Source organism: Phyllobates terribilis, unplaced genomic scaffold (genome assembly GCF_046119375.1).
Source record: "Phyllobates terribilis strain yellow unplaced genomic scaffold, ASM4611937v1 Scaffold_2__4_contigs__length_985480577, whole genome shotgun sequence".
Taxonomy (NCBI): domain Eukaryota; kingdom Metazoa; phylum Chordata; class Amphibia; order Anura; family Dendrobatidae; genus Phyllobates; species Phyllobates terribilis.
In genome coordinates this window covers 324,816,693-324,843,347 of record NW_027362762.1, presented here as the reverse complement: position 1 = coordinate 324,843,347, position 26,655 = coordinate 324,816,693, and the positions used below count along the sequence as shown (strand labels likewise).

The 26,655-nt window shown below is 44.4% G+C and overlaps 1 protein-coding gene across 2 annotated transcripts in view; it reads right to left on the bottom strand.

The window, feature by feature from the left end:
• Nucleotides 1-26,655, bottom strand: part of LOC141251856 (cytokine receptor-like factor 2) — a 165,961-nt gene that overhangs the window by 101,562 nt on the left and 37,744 nt on the right. The window contains exon 2 of one of the 2 annotated variants that reach the window (XM_073670425.1): nucleotides 23,234-23,376. In XM_073670425.1, coding sequence (XP_073526526.1) covers nucleotides 23,234-23,376 — 143 coding nt within the window. Of the gene's footprint in view, nucleotides 1-23,233; nucleotides 23,377-26,655 lie in introns of those variants that run through there. The other variant, XM_073670426.1, reaches the window with a different exon arrangement.

Below are 26,655 nucleotides of genomic sequence, written 5' to 3'. Positions count from 1 at the left end.
TGTAAAGAGCGCCAAACATGCAGGGCGGAGACCTGAGCTCCCGCCCGAGTAACCCGGAAATGCTCGGTGCTCGCCGAACATCCCGAGTAGCGTGATGCTCGGGCGAGTACCGAGCAGTGTCGAGCATGTTCGCTCAACACTACTCCCATTTGCTTTGTGTAGTTTTATGTCTCAGGATATCGCCCCAGTTTATTGCACTAAGATCATCTCTTAACCGTTGGAAATTTGCCTTCCTGAAGTTTAGTGTCCTTGTAACCCCTCTACTACACATCTTATTAAAGGTTACATGAAAATCTATTATTTTGTGATCACTATTACCCAAGTGACCCCCAACTCGTATATTTGATATGCGGTCTGGCCTATTGGTTAATATTAGGTCTAGCAGTGCCCCCCTTCTTGTTGGGTCCTGAACCAGTTGTGAAAGGTAATTGTCTCTCATAGTAGTCAAAAACCTATTTCCTTTGCTTGAACTACATGTTTCTGTCCCCCAATGTATTTCAGGGTAGTTGAAGTCTCCCATAATAATGACTTCTCCTTGAGTCGCTGCTTCATCTATTTGCTTTACGAGGATATTCTCCGCTACTTCCATTATTTTTGGAGACTTATAACAAACTCCTATCAGTAATTAATTATTTTTTCCCCCTCCCCTTATCTCCACCCACAGGGACTCTACATTTTCATTAGATTCACATATATCCTCCCGCAAGACAGGTTTTAAGGATGATTTTACATATAAACACACACCCCCCCTCGCTTGTTTGTATGGTCATTTCTGAACAGACTACAGCCCTGTAAATTAACTGCCCAGTCATGGCTCTCGCCCAGCCACGTCTCAGATATCCCTACCATGTCATAATTATTTTCCAACAAAATTAATTCTAATTCGTCCATTTTGTTGGTGAGGCTTCTGGCATTAGTGTACATGCATTTTATGTATCTCTCTGTACCTCTATTCCTTCTTACTTTATTGACTGTTCTAACCCCACCCCCAATTTCTTTATTTGTGCCCAGGTCACTATCTGCACTATCTTCCCCACCTATAAAATGAATACCCCCCCCCAATCCCTAGTTTAAACACTCCTCCAACCTTTTAGCCATTTTCTCCCCCAGCACAGCTGCACCCTCCCCATTAAGGTGCAGCCGGTCCCTAGCATAGAGTCTGTAGCCAACTGAGAAGTCGGCCCAGTTCTCCAGGAACCCAAATCCCTCCTTCCTACACCAGTTCTTGAGCCACTTATTTATCTCCCTAATCTCCCGTTGCCTCTCTGGCGTGGCACGTGGTACCGGTAGTATTTCAGAGAATACCACCTTGGAGGTCCTTGCTTTCAGCTTGCAGCCTAATTCCCTGAAATCATCTGTAAGGACCTTCCACCTACCTCTAACTTTGTCATTTGTGCCAATGTGCACCATGACCGCTGGGTCCTCACCAGCCCCTCCCAGTAATCTGTCAACCCGATCAGTGATGTGCCGGACTCGAGTGCCAGGTAGGCAGCACACTGTTCGATGATCCCTGTCTTTGTGACAGATTGCCCTATCTGTTCCTCTAATAATTGAGTCCCCCACTACCAGCACCTGCCTGGCCTGCCCTACTCTCCTATTTCCCTCTTTACTGGAGCTGACACTACTCCGGCTTTCAGGGGACATGCCTTGCTGCAGTAGTGCTACCCCTGTACCATTACTCCCCTCATCTGCCAACTTTGCAAACTTATTGGGGTGTGCCAGATCAGGACTAGCCTCCCTGGCACTCTTCTCTCTACCACCCCTTCTAACTGTCACCCAATTAGCGACCTCACTGACCTGCAGCTCCCGACTACCACCCTCCCCCACATCTACCCCAGTGAGCTGCTGCTCAGTGAGCAGCAGACTCCTTTCCATGTTGTCAATGGCTCTCAGTGTTGCCAGCTGCTCATTTAGATCCAGTATCTGGGCTTCCAAACGCACAACGTGCACACATCTCGCGCAGCAGTAAGCAACCTCGACCGGCTGTTCAAGGAATACATACATGTGGCAAGATGTACACTGGATAGCATTGTCAATAATGGAGCTCATTTCCTAATGGGGATTGCAATATACAGAATGTTAAGTAAAAAGCAAAGTAAAGAAATTAATGAAATACAGTCAGCAATTCAGTCCAAAGTCCTCCCTTCCAAACTCCCTGAATCCAAAGTCACTGAAAAACAAGTCACACACTTACTTTCGTTCGCACTTAAGCTCCGGACACACGCAGCTCGTTCACACTCGCAAACTAAGAGATTTAAAGAGTTTTTTTGTTTTTTTTTTCCCTTTTCCAGCAATGCACCCTTCACCTCAATGCAATTCCAAAGGACTGAATGCCCAACCAGCTGCCCCTTATAAACCCTTAATTATGATCCCTTCCCCTTAATTAACCCCTTGTGAGTAAAGCTACACCTCAGGATTTTAGTGCAATGTAGTTAACCCTTAAATACACAGGTAGTAAACTAAGAAACTAAAACTATAGTGAGAAAATAGGTTTTAAAAAGCCCAATAAATCTAAACAGGTAGAAAAGCACTCAGCAGGTCACAATGCAGCAACTCACCGCAATTCACACAGGTATTTTCTGCAGGATTCCCAATACCTCTTCACTGAAAAACAAGTCACACACTTACTTTCGTTCGCACTTACGCTCCGGACACACGCAGCTCGTTCACACTCGCAAACTAAGAGATTTAAAGAGTTTTTTTGTTTTTTTTCCCTTTTCCAGCAATGCACCCTTCACCTCAATGCTCTTCCCACTTACTATGTTACATGGTGGATTACAGGTGGTAACATGTCCCAATCCCTCCCGTCCTTGGAGACCACCTTATTTAACATAGATTTAAGTGTCTTGTTAAATCTTTCCACTAACCCATTGGTCTGGGCGTGGTACACCGATATGCGCAATTGTTTAATCCGGAGCAGCTTACAAAGTTCCCTTGTCACCTTGGACATAAAAGGAGTCCCCTGACCTGTAAGGAACTCCTTAGGTAGCCCAAGGCGACAGAACATGGCAAACAGCTTGCAGGCGATAAATTTTGCCGAAGTGTGGCGAAGTGCTATTGCCTCTAGGTAACGGGTAGCATAATCTACGATCACCAGTATGTGTTGGTGGCCACAAGCTGAATTACAATGGGTCCCACCAAATCCATCGCAATCCATTCAAAAGGTACCTCTATAACCGGCAGAGGTACCAATAGGCTACGGAAGCTTGCGGTCGGTGTGGTCAGCGGACATTCCGGGTAAGACTCACAATACCTCTGTACCTCAGCGTAAATCCCAGGCCAAAAGAACCGCTGCAAGATGTGCTCTTGCGTGTTTTTTAACCCCTAGGTGCCCACCCAGCAGGTGTGTGTTGGCCATCTCGAGCACTGCTTCGCGGTACGACTGAGGCACCACTAGTTGTTCCACGACCTCGTCCCGGATTTTGTCAACCCAATAGAGTAACTCTTGGTTGACCGCCATGCGTGGAAAGACAGTCTCTGCTCCCGGTTACTGAGCCACCCCATTTACCTCTATTACCCTTTCCCGGGCCCGGGTCAGAGTAGGATCCTGCAGCTGAGCTGTCCCAAATGTTCCCTGGGACACTTCCAGCTCTGGAATCGATGGGGTCTCCTCGACCTCTCCTGCCAATACCTCTAGGGGAAACCTATTGGGGTTACACTCTGTCCCTAGGTTGGCGACCCCTACGCCAGGTATTCCTGACTCGGGATCTTCGGGTTCCACGCCCGGAATGATATTTACCCCGCTAGGGTTAATTTTATTCTCCCACAAGGACCAGAATAGGGGCAAGTCTCTTCTCAAAACAGTCCCATAAGGCAGGGTCTTCACCACTCCCACCACATGTTTCGCCTCCCCACACTGAGTGGAAAAAGTAATCTCCGCGGTCAAGTATTCTTGGAGGTCCCATGTATGCAAACAACCCCGACTTTCCGTCCACCGGAACAAGTGACCCATTGACCAGAGTCACTAGGCTCCCTGAATCCAAGAGAGCCTCCGTCTGGTACCCGTTGACGAGTACCTGGCACAGTTGGGGTTCGCTGCAAGCAGCTTCTGCAGTTGCGGTACAGACTGTCTGGGCATACATCGATACTCTGCACGTAAACCCGTAGTCCATTGGTTCCGCCTTCAGGGGGCAGTTGGCAGCTATATGTTCTGGCCCTTGGCATCGCCAGCACCTGATAGTGGTGCGACCATTAGTCCTTGAGATTCTTTTAGGGGAAACTGGTCTCCTGCCACCCTCACTCCGTGGTACCCCCTCAGTATGGGCTTGGTGCTGACTGTTCCCGGCAGAGGGATGTGACCTTTCCCTGGCGCCTGGGCTTGCAGGGTCCGGCGTGACAGCCACAATGGTGCAGAGTCCTGTATGAAATCCTGAGTGGCCGTGTACCGCTCGATCAGGCCAACCACCTGGTCTAGAGTGCCAGGTCCCCTTGCCCCACCCAACGCTGTATAGCGGCTGGCAGAGTTCTCAACAGCCGGTCGACCAACATCCTCTCCACCACCTGGTCCGGAGTCAAGGACTCAGGCTGGAGCCACCTTTCTTACTAGCTGTAGCATGTCATATGCCTGGCGGGTCGGGCCTCCACAAAGATCCATGAAAACACCAGTTGGGCTCTCACATATGTATTAACCTCCAGTCGGGCAAGGATCTCACTTTTAGTTTCCCATGGTCCTGGGCATCTTTCCGAGTGAGGTCAAAGTAGGCCTACTGTGTGTCACCGATCAAAAACGGAGCCACCACTTCAGCCCACTAGTTGGCTGGCAGGTTCTCCCGCTCCGCGTTGCGCTCGTAAACGATGAGAAAGGCTTCTACATCGTCTTCCAGACTCATCTTCCTCAAAGCGGAACAGACCTTGTCCTGGGCCTCACGACGTTCCGGGGTCGGTGATGGGGGTGCCTCACGCTCACGCAGGGCCACAATCTGCTGCAGCAACAGGTTATTCGTCTGATGTTGCTGTTGTTGTATGAGGACCAACTGTCTCAGGATTTCCTCCATCTTGTCAGTGGGCCTGGGCTGCAGGGTGGCAGGTCTAATGACAGACATGCAGCTGGCGTTGGGTATGCCTCAGTTCACACTGCCACATTCTCCACCATATTGTAATGCGGCAGTGTTCACACTGTGCGGTAATGAGGCAGTGACCCAGGAAAAGTTCAAATCAAATGTCCTTATTCTCCAGAAACTCACAAAGTAACAGTAATTGGTATCCTCCGGATAGCAGCCGGGCTGTCAAAGTACAGTCCGTTTCCAGACCAGCTGCGATGGGCGACTGCACCGCCGTATCACTCTGTGGTCCATCAGAGTTTTACCTTCTTGGGCTTTGTGTACCTGTCACATAGGCCAGTATTGCTGAGCCTCCAGCTCTGCAGCTTGCAAACACAAAACTGACACACCCAAATCTTTTCTGCAGGTTTTTAAATGAAAACTGTGGACATGAGCCACATGCTAGACTCGGGCTGGAGGGAGTGGACCGCTCCACTGCCATCCTGTAGTTCACTCCAAGAATAAAAGCCCATGCTGGGTTTTACTAAATCTGCCTTGCTCAAATAGCTTCACCAAGTCCAAACTTACTTTTATTCTGCACTGCAACCACAGCTATGTCTGTGATTTCAATGCACTCCAGCGGGTTCAATATGCTTCTATGCGACTTCTGGGGAATACATACCATCCCTCGCATATAAATCCCCTCACAATATATATATATATATTATTATATTATTTGGCCACTGAATGGGGGCTGTAAAGACATCATATTACATGGAGTACTGTGGAGGACATTATACCTGTGCTGTGGGGACATCATATTATATAGGGGGCTGTGGGGTGCAATATACTGGTGGCTGCGGGGACATCATGCTGTATAGGAGGCTGTGGGGGACATTTTACTGTGGGCTATGGAGACATCATGCTGTAAAGGAAGCTGTGGAAGACATTATACTGGGGGCTGTGGAGACATCATGCTGTAAAGGGAGCTGTGGATGACATTATACTGGGGCTGTGAAGACATCATACTGTATAGGGGTTGTGGGGGACATTGTATTAGGGTTGTGGGGACAGCATACTGTATAGGAGGTTGTGGTGACCATACTGTATAGGGGACTATGGGGAACATTATACTGGTGGGCTGTGGTGCCAATACTGAATAGGCGGCTGTGGGAGATGGGGGACATTATACTGGGGGCTGTGATTACCAAACTGCATAGGGGGCTGTGGTGGACATTATACTATATAGGGGGCTTTGGCAACCACACTGTATGGAGGGCTGTAGTGGACATCATACACTATGTTGAGTGCGTGTGGAGGATATCATACTTTGTGGGGTGCTGTGGGGAATATTATACTGTATATAAGGGTATATGGGGGGATTATACTGTATTGGGGACTGGGGGGCCATCATAATGTATGGAGGACTGTCAGGGCTATTATACTGTATAAGGAGGCTGTGGTGGACATCATACTATATATAGGGATCTGTCATGGTCACTATACTATACATTGGGGACTGTGGTAGAAATCATACTGAAAGGGAGGCTGTGGTGACCATAAAGTATGGAGGATATGGTCTACATTGTTTACATCTGGACACTGCCAGAACTGCAAAACAGCTGATTGTTAGATGTTAGATGTTCCACCGATTTGATTTTGTTGGTCATGAATTGCTTAGTAATGGACAACCCATTTGAGGCATTCACAACATAATGGAGTTGCTTTATGATATTTTAACACATAATTTTAACAATTCTCATCACCACACTGCAGGAAAATATCATAACTTGAAATGTGGTACTGACTGTAAATCAATATCAATTTTCACCATGGATTTCATACTTTGCAATGAACTGATTGAAAACCGCTGCAAACCTCTAACAACACACGCATAACAAATAAACAGATTTTGACACCACTGATTTTTAAATGAAATTCCCTGAGGATTTTCGCCGTCCTATGCGTACATACTCATTATATACTCTATATGAACCTACTTCTCTGTGTTATGTATATTATAGCAACAAAATGTGAATCCTCTCAAATGGACAAATAAGGAGATACAAAACTCCATTTCTTCTTTATGTTATTTTTTCCAGCTGATGTTACAGTGTTGACTAGAATTGACAGCTTTCATCTAATTGGTCACTATGGGCATCAGTACTGTTTAAATTGGTGACTGCAATCTCTGACATTAAGTTTTGTAAAGCTCTGTAGAGAGCACCGGGTGGCTCCACTGAGCACCGAAAAAACACTGCAAAAGTGATAATGTCATCAATGATTTTTCCATGTTTAGTAAGAACAGCCAGCTGCAGGGAAGTTTATAAGTTGCTTATGTAATATCTAGAATCAGATTACAAAACAAAAGCTGCTATAAAGGAAAACCACAGAGTTGCCACATTTTAGATAAACGTATAAGATAAGGTAAAAAAGTAAAGACAAAAAAAGATATATAACTATATGCATTGCAGCCTTGTATAGATGTGAAATCTTAAGGGACTGTATCTCTAACTCCTTAAGGAGGTTATGGAACTTTTTTTGTAAAATGACCAGAAAGCAGGGAGTACATTAAAATAATGAAATGACTTCTGTCTGGTTGCTGTGATGCCATTTTCCTGGTAATTAATTGAAAGTGCATGAAGTTCTCATCATGCAAGACCTTAATTTTAACCAAAATGCTTTTGAATATAGGTATGGTCATTTAATTAAAGAAAACTGACTGCCAAAAAGTTTTTCATATACTATTTATTGATCACAACATAGAGAGTAATTCATTTTTTACAATGCCATAACTTAGTATTTTGTAGCATAACCTCTTGCTTTAATTACTGCACTACACAGACGGGGCATTGAAGCCACTAGGGTATTCAAGACATCTTGAGGGATCTTTCTCCATTCCATTTGCAAATTTGCAAACAGTTCATCTTTATTGCTATGGGTACGGGCCCCAACTCGTCACCCTAACTCATCCCAAAGGTGCTCCACAGGGTTGAAATCAGGTGATCGGCTTCGCCATTGCAACAGGCGAACATTTTTCTTTGCTAACCAATTTTTTACTAAATTGGATGTGTGCTTTGAATCATTGTCTAGCTGGAATCTCCATCCCCTGCCAACTTTGATTTTACCATGTGGCAGCATTACATTCTCCAGTATATCCTTGTACATGGTAGCATTCATATTTCCATCAATTATATGCAGAGGGCCAATGGCAGATGCAGAAAAGCAGCTCTAAACCATGACATTGCCAACACCATGTTTGGTACCTTACATCATTACGTTTTCCAATTGGGCAGTATATATAGTACTTGCCATCACTACAACACAGATTGAATTTGGACCACAACACCTTAGGCCAAACTGTCTATTTCTATTGGCTGTGTTCTTTGGCAAACTCAAGTCCGACCTTCCAGTTCTTTGCAGAGATGAAAGGCTTCTTGACTGGAACTCGTGCATTCAACCCTACTGCTCTTAGCCATCGCAACACAATTTGGGGACTCACTTTGACCCCATATTCTTCACTGATTTCATGTGAAATCTGTACAGCACTTTTATGGACATCAGATACTGACTTTTTCTTAATAATGTGATCAACTCTGGAGGAAGTTCACACAGGTTTGTCAGCTGTTCCATAACCTTCTTTTCCTTTCTTTAATATATGTGACACTTGACTTTGAGAACAGTTGAACAGTTGAATTCCATAGCTACCTCTTTTTGGCTTTTGCCTGACTTCACTCTCAGAATAATAAGCTTCCTGAAATCTGGTGATAAATTTGGCTTTGTCTTCGCCATGTTTCAAACCAAAAACGCACAAAAAAAGAAAGAATTTTAGGCAAAATTCGACTACCTATGACAAAATCTGCAAAATATTTGGCCCAGCAAATGTTGAAAATTAACACATAAAGGGATAAAACAATGTCAAACACAATTTTCGTCCTTATAGTTGACAACTATTTGCTTCCGGTTTACTAAAATCACCAGGAAATTGGCATCACAACAACCAGACAGAAGTAATCACACTTTTAAAAAAAAATGCAAAACTTTTAGTTGCCACTGTATACTCGCCAAATCCCCTGTTGTTCTCATGGAGCTACTCCTGTGGTTCTACCAGACTTTGTAAACATTCTGGCAGTCATGGAATGTTAATCACACACTCATTACCTTCAGTCAATCATTCATCATTAGACTTGAGCAAAATGATTCGAGTGGAAATGAATTCTATTCAAATTTCACCAACATTTATAACGTCCAGAGTGTAGATTATTTTGCAATTTTCTCTGCACAAATTCGGCAAAATGGCAGGAAGCTGGTCGCCAATTTGAGGGACCGTATAGGGCCAGAAAAAAGGTTAAAAAAGAATAAAACTAATACTCACCACTCACCTCTCTGGCCACCTCCACTGCTCGCTCTCCCCTGTTCAGTCCTCAGCAAATCCTCTTATAGCCTCCGCATGCTGCATCTTCACGCTAAGGCAGTAGTTCTGGCATAGAGTCCATGTCAAAGGTCGCAGTGCATGTAATGACTAGTGTTGAGCCACCCCCGTAGTGTTCGAGTTCGGTTCGGTTCGTCGAACACCCGTGTGTTCGCCGAACTGTTCGTCGAACTGTTCGTCGAACACCTTCGAACACAGTTAAAACCAATGGCAGGCAAACAAAAACACATAGAAACACATAGAAAACACCTTCAAAGGTGTCCAAAAGCTGACAAACTGCTCAGAAGACACAACTAACACATGGAAAAGTGACAAGTACATATAGTCATGCGAAAAGAAAAGAGGTGGAGGAGTAAAAGGAGGGGGAGACACAGATATAGGCATGTCATGCCCTTCTAAAATCCAAAAAGTGAGAAGCCGAGACGGCCAGTCCGCTCCTGCCCGTGCCACCTCCGTGTCGCCGGGTTTGTGCCAGAGCCGCGGTGAACCCTGACGGCCAGCCCCCCTCTCCCAATACTGGTGCCTGTCCGCTGGTGGGTCGAGAGAGCCCCCCTGTGGTGGAGGCAGCTCTAAGCTTTTTAATTTAAATTGTCCCTCTAATTTGAATGAATACACTTTAAATCCATTTACAAGGATCTATTGGAGGGCAAGTCTCATGCCAGCAGCCGCGTAATTCCAGCTCCAGTAGCGTCCACTAAAGCTGCTGCAGTTAAAAAGCTTTTATAAGGATCGAGCTCGGCTGTCCACCGCAAGGCATCCTAGTGCCAGTCCCAGCCCCTATGCCTTGGGGTGCCTCCTGATGCTCTTCACTGAGTATCCCGTGGTCCCGAAGCATTTCCTTTGAAAAAATTAAGTGTCCAAACTACAGGTGGTGTAGCTTGCTTAACAGCCGGGATAATCCGCTGACTAGCAGACACTGCTACTAGGCACAAAGTATTTCCTGGGCTAGATGCAGTTAAAAATTTGTAAGTAGATACTCTCGTTGGATGCTGAGAAAGCATTCCATAGAGTCTCCTGGCACGCCATATATGATTCTCTTAAAAAGCTTGGGGTAGGGGTCTAGGGGACCCTTTTATAGCCAAAATCACGGCCCTGTATCACAATACGTCACCTAGGCTGAAGATAAATGGAACTGTAGCACCGAGGGCTCGGTTGCTACAGACGTATTGCACCTCACCCAGAGGTGTGATATCTCACTCTCAGATAAGGATGGAGTGTGGATCAGGACCCGACACCTGCATGCATTACACCACATTGCCGTGGGGCAGGGCGACCAATATGCCCCTGAGATGGGCACGACAGTCCCTGTCCCTGGCTGGAGTGGGGGGAGGGAACACTGAGGAAGGGGAACCCTGCAGTGCAGGAGCAGGGAGGAAGCAGTTCCTGGGTGCATTGAGAAGGGAGTATAAAAGGTGGGCACCATCTTAGTTCAGTGCAGAGAAGTCTGAGCAGAAGTGGCAGGGAGCAGGGGCTCTGCATGAGCTCTGCTCCGGAGGCGGGCCTAGTAACAGAGGCCCAGGCCTGCAAGAGGGAGAAGGAAGGAAGAGGAGCGGAGAAGGCTCCAAGAACGAGGAATGAAGGGATCCCAGGGGTGCGGACGGGCGAGTCGCCACCGCACGCCCGAATCCACCTGCGTGGAGGGGTCAGGCCAAAGGGGGAGACCGGTCCCCGAACTAGTGGAGGCAGGAAACGACCCTCAGCTAGAAACCGGAGGCTCTGACATTTTATGTGGCGCAGCCCCTTGCTCCACCCGCTAGGAAGGCACCACATAGGGTAAGGGAAACTGGCGCCAAGTTTACCAAGAGGAGGCCCGAGGCAGCCGGACAGAAGTGTTGGTAAGAAAGGCCAGACAAAGGACACACAAAGGGGGTCCTGTGAAGCGCTCCAAAGTTATCTGGGAGTTGTCTGAGCCCCTCACCTGGTGAGCACAGTACGACGTGGGCAGCCGTTACCTGCAGACGTGGTCTGGATAATAAGAACTGTGAGTAAAGGCCCTGAACTGCATCACTGACTCCGTGTCGTTACTGCTGCTGCCCTGCACCATCACCCCCATCCTCCGCATACACTGCCCTGAGGCTATACTCCTCCCGTGGGGAGTTATGCTACGCTCTGCTGCACCCACAACACCAGCCTTAGCGGTCTGCCCTGTAGCGGCGGTTCACTCTGACCGCAATCCACGGGTGGCGTAGTCGGACATTTAAACATCAAAACCACATAAATAGGTCCGCCACTGGTTTGACCGCCCTGAGCCACGGAACCGGATCGCCGCCACGAAGACTACAACCACCAGCATCCACCAAAAAGGGTCCGGCTCCGGGTGTCCCAAGGCCCAGGGGGTGCGTCAGAACATTTTCATCACCTTTCACAATCACCAATGGGACAAGGCAGGGATGTCCTCTGTCCCCTCTCTTATACATCCTAGTGACGGAGCACCTGCTCTCATCAATTCGCCATAACCCCAATATTAGGTGGATTGAGGTGGGAGGCACCGAGTACAAGTGCTCTCTATTTGCTGATGATGTCCTAGTATATATCACTCAATCACATATATCCATCCCTGCTGTTATGGCTGAAATAGATCACTTTGTTACATGGTAAAATTTTAGAATCAATGCAGCGAAGTCTGAGGCCCTCGATGTCTCCCTCCCTAAATCCATATAGGATTCCATCCAGTCCAACTTTCCCTTTGCCTGGCCCTCACAGGGTATCAAATACTTAGGAATTCCTATTCATAGAGACCTCTCCCATCTATGTTATCTTAATTTTGGGCCCTTTATTGAACAATTCCATACAGACCATGGTTGGCAAGTTAGAACTGTAAGATTCACTACGTGAACCACTGGTGTTTTGTGGAAAAGCACATGTACACCGCGTTCCAAATTATTATGCAAAAAGTGTTTAGGAGTGATAAGGGAAGAATTTGTTTGTTTGTCAGTTAAACTCATTGATGGTGATGTGTGTCAGGGCTCTTTATATCACTGTAAGCAATTGCAGACACCTGTGCTAATTAGTTTGGCAGGTGTGTCCAATGAAAGGCAAGACTACTTAAGAAGGCTCTCTCACATTATTAAGCAGCCTACATTTTCTGCCAAAATGGGAAAGAAAAAGGATGTGTCGGCTGCTGAGAAGCAACAAATTGTGGAGTGTTTAGGTCAAGGCATGACTACAATCAACATTGTGCGATGATCAGGATGAAGTGTCTTGGCAATCAAGAAGTATGTAGCTGATTCACAGTACACACGTGTGCGTGCTGATAAGGGCAAATTGAGGACTCTTTCCTACAGGCAATTACGTCAGGTTGAAAGAGCAGCGGCAAAAAAGCCTTGTCATAGCAGCAGACAAGTTTTTGAAGCTGCTTGTGCCTCCAACGTCCCCCGAACAACAAGATGCAGGGTCCTTCAGAGGTTTGCAGCTGTGCATACGCCATCCTGTCGACCTCCTCTATCCACTTCACACAAGCAGAAATGGCTCCAGTGGGCCAAACATTACATGAAGACTGATTTCAAAACTGTTTTGTTCACGGATGAGTGCCGTGCAGCGCTCGATGGTCCAGATGAATGGAGTGGAGGATGGCTGGTTGATGGACACCCCACGCAAACACGGCTACAGCGCCAACAAGGAGGAGGTGGAGTAATGTTTTGGGCTGGAATCATGGGGAGAGAGATTGTCGGCCCCTTTAGGATCCCTGAAGGCGCTAAAGATGAACTCCATATTGTATGTGGATTTTCTCAAACAGCACTTCCTGCCATGGTTCAAGAAGAAGAACCGTGTATTTCACAGCAAGATCATTTTTCTGTATGATAATGCACCATCTCATGCTGCACATAAAACATCTGCATCTCTGGCTGATATGGGCATAAAAGGGGACAAACTTATGGTGTGACCCCCATGCTCCCCTGACCTCTACCCCATTCAGAACCTTTGGAGCATCATTAAAAGGAGTGTCTATGATGGCGGGAGGCAGTTCACATCTAAGCAACAGCTCTGGGAGGGTATTCTGTCCTCATGCAAAACAATTGAAGCAGAAACCATCCAAAACCTGACAAATTCAATGGACGAGAGAGTTCAGAAGCTCCTTTCGAACAAGGGGTCCTATGTGAAAATGTAACATCACCTAGAATAAAGTTTTGAGTTGAAAACTGTTTGATTTCAGTTTCTAGCAACCTGCTAATGCTTATAATTTCAAAAATGACCATTTTTTTGGTCTTTATTAAAATGAAAAGGTTGATCGAAAAGTTTGGGGGATCTAAGAGTGTGGCAACCCAGTAGTCATGATTACTTCGAATTCTGACAATATGAGGGTCATGCTGCAGGTAGTGCAGCAAGAAGGCACTTATGTGTCTTGCGCATCTCGGAGCCCCAAAATTATTTTCCGGGCTAGATGCAGCTAAAAATTATTTTTAATTTTAAATCTGGTGAAGCTTATTATAGATGGCCTAATAGGATCAGTGCTGCACACTGCTACAAAGCCCAAATTATTTTCCAGTCAAGATACAGATAAAAATGATTAGTAATTTGAAAGCTTAAAACGGTTGGTAGGGTGATTTTAACCAATCATCAAGCTTTTACTCTCCCCAGGATGACACAGGGGTAGAAAAGTCGTTTCGGATCCATGATTTGTTCATCTTTATGAACGTGAGTCTGTCTACATTATCAGTGGAGAGCCGCGTGCGCTTATCTGTCAGCACACCACCAGCAGCGCTGAACACACGTTCAGACAGAACGCTGGCTGCGGGGCATGACAAGATCTCCAAGGCGTAAGTGGCTAGCTCCGGCCATTTATCCAGATTGGAAGCCCAAAAAGAGCAAGGGTCCAGTGACACAGTCGTGGCTTCAATGTTTACTTGGAGATACTCCTGTACCATCGTCTCTAGGCGTTGACTATGTGTCAGACTTCTTGTCTCCTGTGGCCTTGCAAAGGATGGGCTAAAAAAGTGGTGAAATGATTCCGCAAAATTGATGTTACCAGCAGATACTGTGGTTCTGTTACGGTTTGAGTGCTGAACACTTGACGGTCCCACGGTTGGCAAGTTGGAACTGTGAGATTCACTACGTGCACCACTGGTATTTTGTGGAAAAGCACATGTAAGATTCTGCAACAGTCTCTGCTGATACTCCTGCATGCGTGCATCCCTTTCTATGGCAGGAATAATTTCTGCAAATTTACTTTTGTACCGGGGATCTAACAGTGTGGCAACCCAGTAGTCAGGATTATTTCTAATTCTCACAATTCGAGGGTCATGTTGCAGGTAGTGCAGCAAGAAGGCACTCATGTGTGTTGCGCATCCAGGAGCACCAAGTCCCTGTTGTGTTGGTGGCGAGGTAACAATCATGCTTCCTTCCTCTGTCCTCTCCCCCCAACCTCGCACAACAGAAATGTGATCAAGGTCTCCCTCATCTGATGAGTCTTCCATCAGTTCGTCCTCCACTTCTTCCTGGGCTCCTGCACCTTCCTCACTAGTTTGGCTGCTACCATGCGCCCTGGTAAAATCATCTCCCCCACCCTCACATGCCTGCCGCCTTGGTGCTGCCGACCGTCTGGACCTTGCAGATGTTAGCCCTTCCGCATACAACTCCTCCTCCTCTACTTCCTCCACCTCCTCTTGTGCCACCACCTGACTCCGAATTCTGTTTAACATGTGCTCCAGCATGTAAATCACCGGAATAGTCATGCTGATAATGGCATCGTCAGCACTAAACATCTTCGTCGCCATTTCAAAACTGTGCAGAAGGGTGCATAGGTCCCTGATCTGAGACCACTCCTCCAGCGTGATTTGCCCCACCTCTGAATCTCGTTGGCCCAGGCTATACGTCAGAACGTATTGCACCAGGGCTTGTCGGTGCTGCCACAGTCGCTGCAACATGTGCAGAGTTGAATTCCACCGGGTAGGCACATCGCATTTTAGCCGGTGAAGTGGCAGGCCCAACGACTTCTGTAGAGATGTAAGTCGCTGAGCTGCGGGATGCGAACGGCGGAAGTGAGCACACAGCGACCGTGCCCTCTGCAGAAGGCCATCTAGTCTGGGATAGTGGGCTAAAAATTGCTGGACAACCAGGTTCAACACGTGAGCCATACAAGGCACGTGTGTGACATTGCCCCGGCGAAGGGCCGCACCCAGGTTTGCAGCATTGTCGCACACGGCCTTCCCTGGTTTCAGGTCCAGTGGAGACAACCATTCATGAAATTGGTTCTCCAGAGCTGACCACAACTCCTCAGCTGTGTGACTCACATTTCCCAGACATTTCAATGTAAAAACCGCCTGATGACGTTGAGCCCTACTGCCAGCATAGTAAGGAGGTGTGCAGGATCCAGGAGGTGTGCAGGATCCCTTCTGCGCAGTTATAAAGTTAGGGGCACTGTGACGGACATAAGGTCTTGAAAATCCTCTGTGTCCTCCAGTTGGAAAGGCAGCATTTCTGTAGCCAACAGCTTGCAGATGGTGAAATTCAACCTCTTAGCTTTCTCATGGCTAGGAGGAAATGGTCTTTTACTTTTCCACATCTGAGGGACCGAGGGCTGGCTGTTGTGCTTAGACGGTGTTGAGTAGGGTGTCCCCGGCAAACTGCCGGTCTGTGAGGAAGATGCAGGCGGACATGTTAGGTTGCCTTGATCCAAAGGTGGTGCTATCGATGTCGGACAGCGCTCAAGACCAGCTGGTGTTACCACCTCCAAAGAAAATGATGACCTGCCAATCACGCTGGTTGTTGCAGGTAAAGAGGTGGCAGGTCTGCGCCCCAAAACAGGTGTGACTGCTGTCCCCCCAGTCACAGAGGATGAAGAGGCCGCGGATGCACAAGATATGGCAGACGGTGGTTGGCCCGGCCGGCTAGGCCGCATTGTAGCACACTGAGCTTCCCACTGCAACTTATGCTTCATGTCCATGTGCCGGTTCATGCATGAAGTACTCAAACTATGTATTTTTTGGCCTCTGCTTAGCTTTTGCTGACAAATGTTACAGATAACACGAGTTGGGTCATCTTTATCGATCTGAAAAAATGCCCAGGCTATGCAAGGCTTAGCACCCATGCGACCTGAAGAGCCACCACGACTTGTGGTGAGAGGCAGAGTTGTGTTTGAGGATGCAGTTGTTGACGTGCTTCCAGTACTACGTCTCTGTCCAGGAAGGCGCAACCTGACCTCGTCGTCACTAGCATCTTCCTCCACCTCCTCTGCTGACCTCATCTCTTGGCTGACTGTGGGTTGACAGTAAGTGGGATCTCCGACCTCATCATCATCACCCTGTGCGTTATCACACCCGTCGTCCTCAGAGCCAACCTGTTCCTGCCCTGACAAAAAACTAAAGTTGTCGCTCCAATCAGGTATTTGAGTCTTATCATCGTCTTCCTCATTGTCTCCACCAACAGGAGTTACAGTTTGGGAATGAGGGTCTACATTATGGTCAGAACCTTCTGCGTCTGGTCCTGGATCCGACTCATAAAGATTCTGGGCATCAGTGCAGATCATTTCCTCGTCTGGATTCACAGAAGCGCTGGAGTCGACCTCTGATTCCCAGGCTATAGTATGAGTAAACAGCTCTGCAGACTCAACCATCTGTTCTACCTCATACTCAGACGGGCAGCTGGAGATTTGGGAGCTGTGAGGAAGCAAGTGCGATTTGGGTGACACCTTTGAGGACTGGAGTATTTGTGATGTTGAAGTTGATGTGGAGGAGAGCCCACTTAAAGGAGCACTTGATATCCGTTGAAGCACCTGCTGTTTTTGTGCCTCATCTGGAATTTGTAGCGATTGGCGTGGCCGTAAGAAAGGGATCTTATCACATTGTCCGCTAAAAGAAGTAGACATTTTAGTTTGGCTGGAAGATGGTCTTTCTTCTGCACCTACCCCACGGACACAACCTTTTTTCCCCTTCCCAACACGCCTATTCCCCTTTCCACCAGCAGCAGGCCTTTTTCCACTCATTTTGGTGGTTAACTAATTCACAACTCTGGACTTGTTTGCACAAAAAAACAATGGATGGTAACCGAGCAGAGCTGAGTGGCCAAACTGTGGTATTAGGCCAAAACTATTGGCTGGGTTAGATGCAGAAAAAAATTATTTTTAATTTGCAACCTGATGGAGGTCAGTATAGATGGACTAATAGACCAAGTCCCACACACCGCTAGAAGCCCAAATATTTTTTCAGAGCTAGATGCAGAAATTTTTTTTATTCAATTTGCAACCTGATGGAGGTCAGTATAGATGGACTAATAGACCAAGTCCCACACACTGCTAGAAGCCCAAATATTTTTTCAAAGCTAGATGCAGAAAAAAAATATTTTTAATTTGCAACCTGATGGAGGTCAGTATAGATGGACTAATAGACCAAGTCCCACACACTGCTAGAAGCCCAAATATTTTTTCAGAGCTAGATGCAGAAAAAAATTATTTTTAATTTGCAACCTGATGGAGGTCAGTATAGATGGACTAATAGACCAAGTCCCACACACCGCTAGAAGCCCAAATATTTTTTCAGAGCTAGATGCAGAAAAAAATTATATTCAATTTGCAACCTGCTGGAGGTCAGTATAGAAGGACTAATAGAACAAGTCCCACACACTGCTAGAAGCCCAAATATTTTTTCAGAGCTAAATGAAGAAAAAAATTATTTTTAATTTGCAACCTGATGGAGGTCAGTATAGATGGACTAATAGACCAAGTCCCACACACTGCTAGAAGCCCAAATATTTTTTCAGAGCTAGATGCAGAAAAAAATTATTTTTAATTTGCAACCTGATGGAGGTCAGTATAGATGGACTAATAGAACAAGTCCCACACGCTGCTAGAAGCCCAAATATTTTTTCAGAGATAAATGAAGAAAAAAATTATTTTTAATTTGCAACCTGCTGGAGGTCAGTATAGATGGACTAATAGACCAAGTCCCACACACTGCTAGAAGCCCAAATATTTTTTCAGAGCTAGATGCAGAAAAAAATTATTTTTAATTTGCAACCTGATGGAGGTCAGTATAGATGGACTAATAGACCAAGTCCCACACACTGCTAGAAGCCCAAATATTTTTTCAGAGCTAGATGCAGAAAAAAATTATATTCAGTTTGCAACCTGATGGAGGTCAGTATAGATGGACTAATAGAATGATGCTATGCCCAAAAGATTTTTCTTCACTAGGTGCAGCAAAAAAATTGGTATTCTATACACAGGTGGTATATCTTGCAACACAGATAGGCTACTCCACTGACTAACACACTCTGCAATAGGCCAAAAAGGATTAGCTTTGCTAGATTCAGCCAAATGCTGTGAAAAAAACTTGCACAGCACTGGCACAGACCTGCCTGGCAAAAACTGATAGGAACTGATGTAACCTAGTCCTGAAAAGGACTCCAATTACAATTAGTCTTTACTCCCACAATCTATCTATTTAAGAGCACAGACCTGCTTGATAAAAGTCGTAGGAAATGCTGTAACCTAGTCCTTAAAAGGACTGCAATCACAACTATTCCCTACTCCCAAGCTATCTGTATATTTGTGCGAAAATTGGCTTGAAATTAACAAGGTATAGCGCACACAGCAACAGCGGTGCCGTCTAACACGCAGCTGCAGCAGTGAGAAAATGGTGGCGACGGGGAAAATGGCTTGGTCTTATAGGGCAAGGACATGTGACATACACTGCCAATCACACATGCCCTTGCTTGTGTGAAAAAAAGCACTTCGCTCCGTGTGTGCGCTGCTGATAGGCTGACAGATTGCACCTCCCCACTGCAAATGCGGGAAAGAGAAAAAAAAATGGAGATCTTCATTGTTCCTGCAGAGATCCATCCCCTGCCCCTCCCCCCACCCCGCTGTACACTCAAACTGCGTATTAACATTAATTTTCATCATTACTGAGAAAAAATCCAGTTATGATTTTGGTGCACGAACAGTTATCGAACATAACCTCGAACAGCCGAATTTTTCTCAAATTGTTCGAGTTCGCCGACCGGCTCGAACACCGCCCAAAACAGCTCGAATTTGAGATTGGCGAACAGTTCGAGTAGAACAACGCTCATCTCTACTCATCACTAATCATCATGTCATGTGGTAATTACAGGACAATTCACAAAACCATCACTACTACTGCAGCAGAGTTGCAGGAGCGGCAGTCAATTTACCAGATGAGTATAGGTTATTTTATTATTTTAATTCATTCTCAGACTTGTGGCTACTCTAAGAAAAATCTTTGACAAGCAACTTAGATGGGTAGTCTGTTCTCAAACAAAATTGGGCCTAGGCTGGTAATATCTGAAAAATAGCAACATAATCAATACATATCTGTCCCAAGTCCCTGCTGCTCCAGTGCCAACGCTCTACTTTTTCCTGTGGGTCTTTCTCTTCAGGTGTTTTTATTACAATGCATAAAAGCTGAAGCCACTCAATGGCATTGACTGTCATGCTGATTTAGGCCACACAAAGTTGCCCCTAGTGGCATCCAGTAAAAACTGTATTCCCCAAGGTATGTGTTTTTTTGCAATGGATTGCCATTTCTTTAAATGTGTTTGTTGGTAGCTTTTCCGGTGTATGCATTGAACAAAAATAAAAAAAACGTGGTGAAGGAAAAAGTCTTTTTCTAACAGTCACAAAATACTCTAGGTCCACCAAGTATAAAACAATTAAATCAAATTATCACAAAGTCAGGACATACAGAGAGTTGACAAATTAACCCACTCCCTTAGTCGGCACCACTATTAGCATTGATTGTCATGCAGGATCATAGTGCTGAAGAGTAACTGTAACTCAGGTCTGAAGTGCTGTAGGTCAACGCAGGTGACTGCATTTTCAGTTCTTTTCATAACACCCTTAAAAGTGAATAGAAAGAACAACACACATCCACCTCTCCAATCTCAGTTCGGATTAGTTTGTGGGAACCCTGTTCTCCTATAGAGGGAACAGACATCTATCAAACAAGCATAGCATACTTTTTTTTTTAAGTTGGGTAACTAGAAACCAAGGTATCAGTCTCAGTATTAGCATTGGAATAAAAAAATGTCTCTTAACAGTAACTAGTCTTATGAATTTATTAAAAGCGTGTTAAAAAGGTCAGCCTCCCAAGTGGGAACAAAACTTAGTCTCTTGGCAAGTACACTCATCTGGTCACCAGAGATGATGGTAGCAGACAAGTTCAGGACAGTAAATTGATCCATATCAGAGGAAGAATTGTGTTCCAGGCTTAAATATTTCTTTAGGTGACATGCTCTCTCCCAGCCTTTATTGTGATATCATCCATGCCCAAAATACATGGCTATCTGTCACAGGTAACTTTAAATGTGGCTTATCTAAATGCACTTTATACAAATACATGTCTAAAACATCGACTTTTGTATCTCACAGCTCCTCTGTACAATGTCGCATAAACACGTTATTAAAAAGGAGCGTAACACACATTGTTTACTTGGCTAAATGCAAATCATGTGTGTCAGGGAAGTATTGGGGAATATTGAAAATGTTCTTCCATATTTCCCTGACCCAGATATTGACCATTCTTCCCCTTTTGCTCAGCAAAAAAGTCCCAATTAACACAGGCCTGAGAAGTAGCTTACACAAACAAATGCCAGCCAAGAAGTGTTATATCTTCATTAGAAAGCAAGCATCTTGCCCCTGAAAGATGCAGGAAGTAATTAAAATGCAGGCTTGCACTAATTTGCATGTAACCGCAAGGCTGCTTCCCGAGCCTCAAAGTAAAATTTGCAGACACGCTGACTCCGAAACGGAATATGAAATATTGTAAGGTCCATGTGTCCGACAACAATGGGACCTATATCTTTAGAGATAGAATCAACGAGGGAATGATAGGGATATTTTTCTGGCACTGAAAAACGCTACCTAGAGATGCAAAAACCCCAGAATAGCAGACTGCAGCTATGCGATGTGTGGTCTCTAAATGAAGATAAAATCATAAGGGAAAAATGGCATCGTTTGCAAGCTTCTGCAATCAACGAGCGATGAGTTATCGCAGAAGTTCTTTTATCATGTTTATTTTATGTAACTGCTTATGTATTTTTAATGTCTCCTTTGTAACATCCTTGTATATATTTTTTTACACATTGCCTCCCTTTTGGATTAAATATAAAATTTAATAGTCCTGTTTTTTTGGTTCTCTAATCGTTCCCTTCCTCGAAGCCATACACGCTACCAAAACATAGGCGTCTGGCCAGGCCGGTATTATATTTCAAACTCGGCCGGTGGTGGCAGAGAATAATAATAATCAGGCTATCGTGAAGCTGACAGTGACAGTACATAGGGCGTAAACACGGATTCCAGGCTTCGGAAACCAAAGGTATGACACCATACTCTCACTGGTCGCTTGCCGATATCCACGTAGCGAGTAGTGTGGATCGCGTGCTCACGATTCCGGACGAAATACTGTCAGAATGACGGCACAGTGAGATATCGCGTGATCTCCCCGGTGTCGTCGCTGTGTGGTGATTCCTGACAATGTGCGAAACAGTACATAGACTGTACTACCCGTAAATTTAAAGATAGGCTAGCAGAACATGTGCATGATGCCACCTATAATCCCCTTAAAATTAAACACTCAATGTCAGGTACTTCTAGACATTTTCTGGACATGCATCAGAGCAATACTGCTTCCCCCACAGCCATTGGCATTGAGAGACTTAACCGGCCCCCTAGAGGGGGTGATTGGAAAAAAGCACTTCAGAAGTATGAGGTACATTGGATCTTAAAACTAGGTACAAGACATCCTAAAAGTCTTAACTACAGGACTGACTTATTGTACTTACTTTAGTACATTATGTATATGACATATTTTTTGTTTTATTGTTTATTATGTATGTTTTATTATTATAATCTAGATTATTCTTGTGTTTTGATGTGTGTATTTTTGCCAAGCACTATTTGATCTTGTGGAACCGACCACATTTTCACCTGTGTTTAATTATGTCTGTAGTGTCATTTGTCCCTCCCTTTCCTCTTTTTCCTAGAAATCCCTCTGGCTTGGACACATGCATTGTCAGGACTAAGGGCTCCTAAGCCCAAAACGCATAGACCTGTGTCCCCCTGCCTTCCTTCCCCTTTCCCCACGTCATTTTTACTTTTTCCCCCTATATGTCGTTTTGATCTTATCTTTTTAAATGTCATTATTAAAAGGCATGTTTTAACTACCTCCTTCATCCTTCATTGCTGCAGATGCTGGCTTTTTTTCTCCGTGTTGTTCTCTGCCCAGAAGCCGGTCTGGAGTCCGTGCGCCGTGTTATCTACTGGGGTAATACATTCTCTGCACTGTGTGAGATGATTTTGCCTTCTCCCTCCTCCCTCCACATTGTTTTGATCTCATTCGAGCACCTGCAATACTCAGTGCATACCCCATCACCCTCGGTAAACTCACTACCTATTATAAGACCCCTTTCGCCATAATACAGAATATGGGTAGAGTTTGTTTTCATGAGGCAATGCCCAAAATATGTAATGATGACAAATGATGAGCATACTGAATTTTCTTCTATCAAATTAAAAAGGACCACGAAATTAGCCCATATAACTGGAGCCCCCTTTATTACCAAAATGTGACTTTATGGTTCTGTAATAAGATGTAATGGAATCACAGAGTAAATCCAATGATGATGATGATCATAATAACCATTTAAATCACCAAAAAAGTTAAAGTTCCTCCAAAATATTGCCTAGTTAATCGTACGACTACGATGCCAGAAGCATCTACAGAAATGCTGAACATAAAAGACAAGGTTTCAAAAACCCTAATAATACACATCTGTATTATTAGGGTTTTTGAAACCTTGTTTTTTGGACATTTGGACAATCTTCTTTATATTCCTTTTTTTTAACAAGAATATGAAACCCACTACTGACCTGCCATTTCATTTCTTTGTTGGTTTTCATCTGCATAACAAGTTTAAAGCAATCTCTACTAATGTTATATATGTACTGAACATCTGAAGATTGGACCACCATATCTTTATCTTGCCATATCAAAGATATATCCTTTGGGGGACCTGCATTATAAATATACAAACATTAATTAGTTGTTATTTTTTTAATACATATATTTAGATATATTAAACATACATTGAAAAAGGTTTTGATATGTAAAACAATAAACAAAAGGGAAAAAATTTAAAAGTAGTTAAAATATCAATCTAGTTACGTAAACATAAGGTAACCCTAAAAATCACTTACAAGTGCCAAAAAAATGTATGCACTTACTTTTGGAAATATTCCACCATGCCATTATGATTCACATGACTGCAGAAGCCAACTGTAAGCCACTTAAGTGATGCTTGCGTGAGTACTCTGGTATTTCCAAAATCACAATGTGTTCTTAAATTGTGTGCCCATATATTTATTAATTTGTGCCAAAATAACTTAGTTTCAAATCTGTCCCATTTATCAGATATTGCCTGTAAAGAATGACTCTGGCCTGAGGGCCAAATCTGGCCCTCAGGGTGATTATAATTGGCCCGCGATACCAAGGACTATGTGAGGCCCATTATACTGTATGGAGGGAGGACTATGTGGGGCCATTATATTGTATGGAGAACTATGTGGGGCCCATTATACTGCATGAAGGTATTTTTTCCTTTATTATTACATATTTAAATTAGGCCATTGAAGCACATGCTTTTTACTGCTCTTCCATATTATATTATTCCAGTATTCAACATTTGTGATTATGTGCTAATTTTATTCTAAAATCTATAAATTAAAATGTACGTTGTTCATGGGATAAGCCCTCTAAGTTTGTTTCCATATGAAAAGTTTCATCACTATATTTGAAAAGGAAACATTTTCTCAATTTTTTGAATAAATACCATGGTTGGCCAGTGACTTTGTCCACGTTTTTAATGTTGGCCCTCTGTGTATTTGAGTTTGACATCCCTGCTCTAAAAGTCTGTGTCGTGCCTAGAATGTAGCTGCTCCTGTAAGGGATGATGTCACTGAAAAGGGCAGAGCCTCCTTCATTACTGTGAGGCTATGTGCCCATGATGTAGAAATGCTCCAGATTTTTTCCTGAGCGTTTCTGCATTTCTCTGGCAGAAAAAACGCATGCGGATTGTACATGCGTTTTCCTGCCAGGGACAAGCGGATGTGAAGCGTTCTTCACATGCATTTCCGCATGCGGGTTGACAAGCGCTTTCCAAGCAATTTTAGCATCACTTGGAAAGTGCTTGACAACTTGGTCACACTATATAAATTCATGCAAACAGCATGGATTTATATATACTGTGTTCCAAATTATTATGCAAATAATATTTTTTCAGATTTTCCCAAATTACCTATATGAATTTCAGTCATTGTAATTTTCCAGTCAAATAACTATTAGAGTACAATTGAAAGGTTTTTATACAAACTGCCTATGATAACAGTATATTTAAAAAAAATAAAAAGCTCAAACTGCACTCAAAATGCATGTTCCAAATTATTATGCACAGCAGTTTTCAACCTTTTCATTTTAATAAAGAACAAAAAAATGGTCATTTTTGAAATTATAAGCATTAGCAGGTTATTACAAACTGAAATCAAACAGTTTTCAACTCAAAACTTTATTCTAGGTGATGTTACATTTGCACATAGGACCCCTTGTTCGAAAGAAGCGTCTGAACTCTCTCGTCCATTGAATTTGTTAGGTTTTGGATGGTTTCTGCTTCAATTGTTTTGCATGAGGACAGAATACCCTCCCAGAGCTGTTGCTTAGATGTGAACTGCCTCCCGCCATCATAGACACTCCTTTTGATGATGCTCCAGAGGTTCTCAATGGGGTTGAGGTCAGGGGAGCATGGGTGCCACACCATAAGTTTGTCCCCTTTTATGCCCATAGCAGCTAGAGATGCAGATGTGTTATGTGCAGCATGAGACGGGGCATTATCATGCATGAAAATAATCTTGCTGCGGAATGCACGGTTCTTCTTCTTGAACCATGGAAGGAAGTGCTGTTTGAGAAACTCAACATACATTATGGAGTTCATCTTTACCCCTTCAGGGATCCTAAAAGGGCCGACAATCTTTCTCCCCATGATTCCAGCCCAAAACATTACTCCACCTCCTCCTTGTTAGCGCCGTAGCCGTGTTTGCATGGGGTATCCCTCAACCAGCCATCCTCCACTCCATCCCTCTGGACCATCGAGATCATTTCGTGCATGATAATGCCCCGTCTCATGCTGCACATAACACATCTGCATCTCTGGCTGCTATGGGCATAAAAGGGGACAAACTTATGGTGTGGCACCCATGCTCCCATGACCTCAACCCCATTGAGAACCTCTGGAGCATCATCAAAAGGAGTGTCTATGATGGCGGGAGGCAGTTCACATCTAAGCAACAGCTCTGGGAGGGTATTCTGTCCTCATGCAAAAAAATTGAAGCAGAAACCATCCAAAACCAGACAAATTCAAAGGACGAGAGAGTTCAGAAGCTCCTTTCGAACAAGCGGTCCTATGTGCAAATGTAACATCACCTAGAATAAAGTTTTGAGTTGAAAACTGTTTGATTTCAGTTTGTAATAACCAGCTAATGCTTATAATTTCAAAAATGACCATTTTTTTGTTCTTTATTAAAATGAAAAGGTTGAAAACTCTGCTGTGCATAATAATTTGGAACATGCATTTTGAGTGCAGTTTGAGTTTTTTATTTTTTTTAAAAATATACTGTTATCATAGGCAGTTTGTACAAAAACCTTTCAATTGTACTCTAATAGTTATTTGACTGGAAAATTACAATGACTGAAATTCATATAGGTAATTTGGGAAAATCTGAGAAAATATTACTTGCATAATAATTTGGAACACAGTGTAGTGTGACCGAGAGAATGTAAAAAAATAAAAAAATAAATCTATACTTACCTTCCGATGGCCCCCGCAGACTTGCTTCGCTCCGTCCTGGCTTGCTGGTACACTACACTGAAGGACCTGCCGTCACATGACTATGACGTCAGCGCAGGTCCTTCAGTCCACCGCGATCTGCCGGCAAGCGAAGACAAGCGCAGCGCAGGCCATCAGAAGGTAAATATAATATTTATTTTTTATCTTATTCTTTTTTTTAACAGGTTCTATGGTACCCGGGTCCGGAGGAGAGTCTCTTCTCCTCCAGACCCGGGTACCATCCGCACATTGAAATGCATGGAATGCGCATCTACAGATCCAGTGATGCGGAATCCAAGCGTTCCAATGCAAGTCAATGGCGGCGAAAACGCAGCTCTTCCGCAAAATAATTGGTAGTGCTGTGTTTTTTTCTGCAATGATAATCCGCAGTGGAAATTTCCACAGCATGTGCACAGC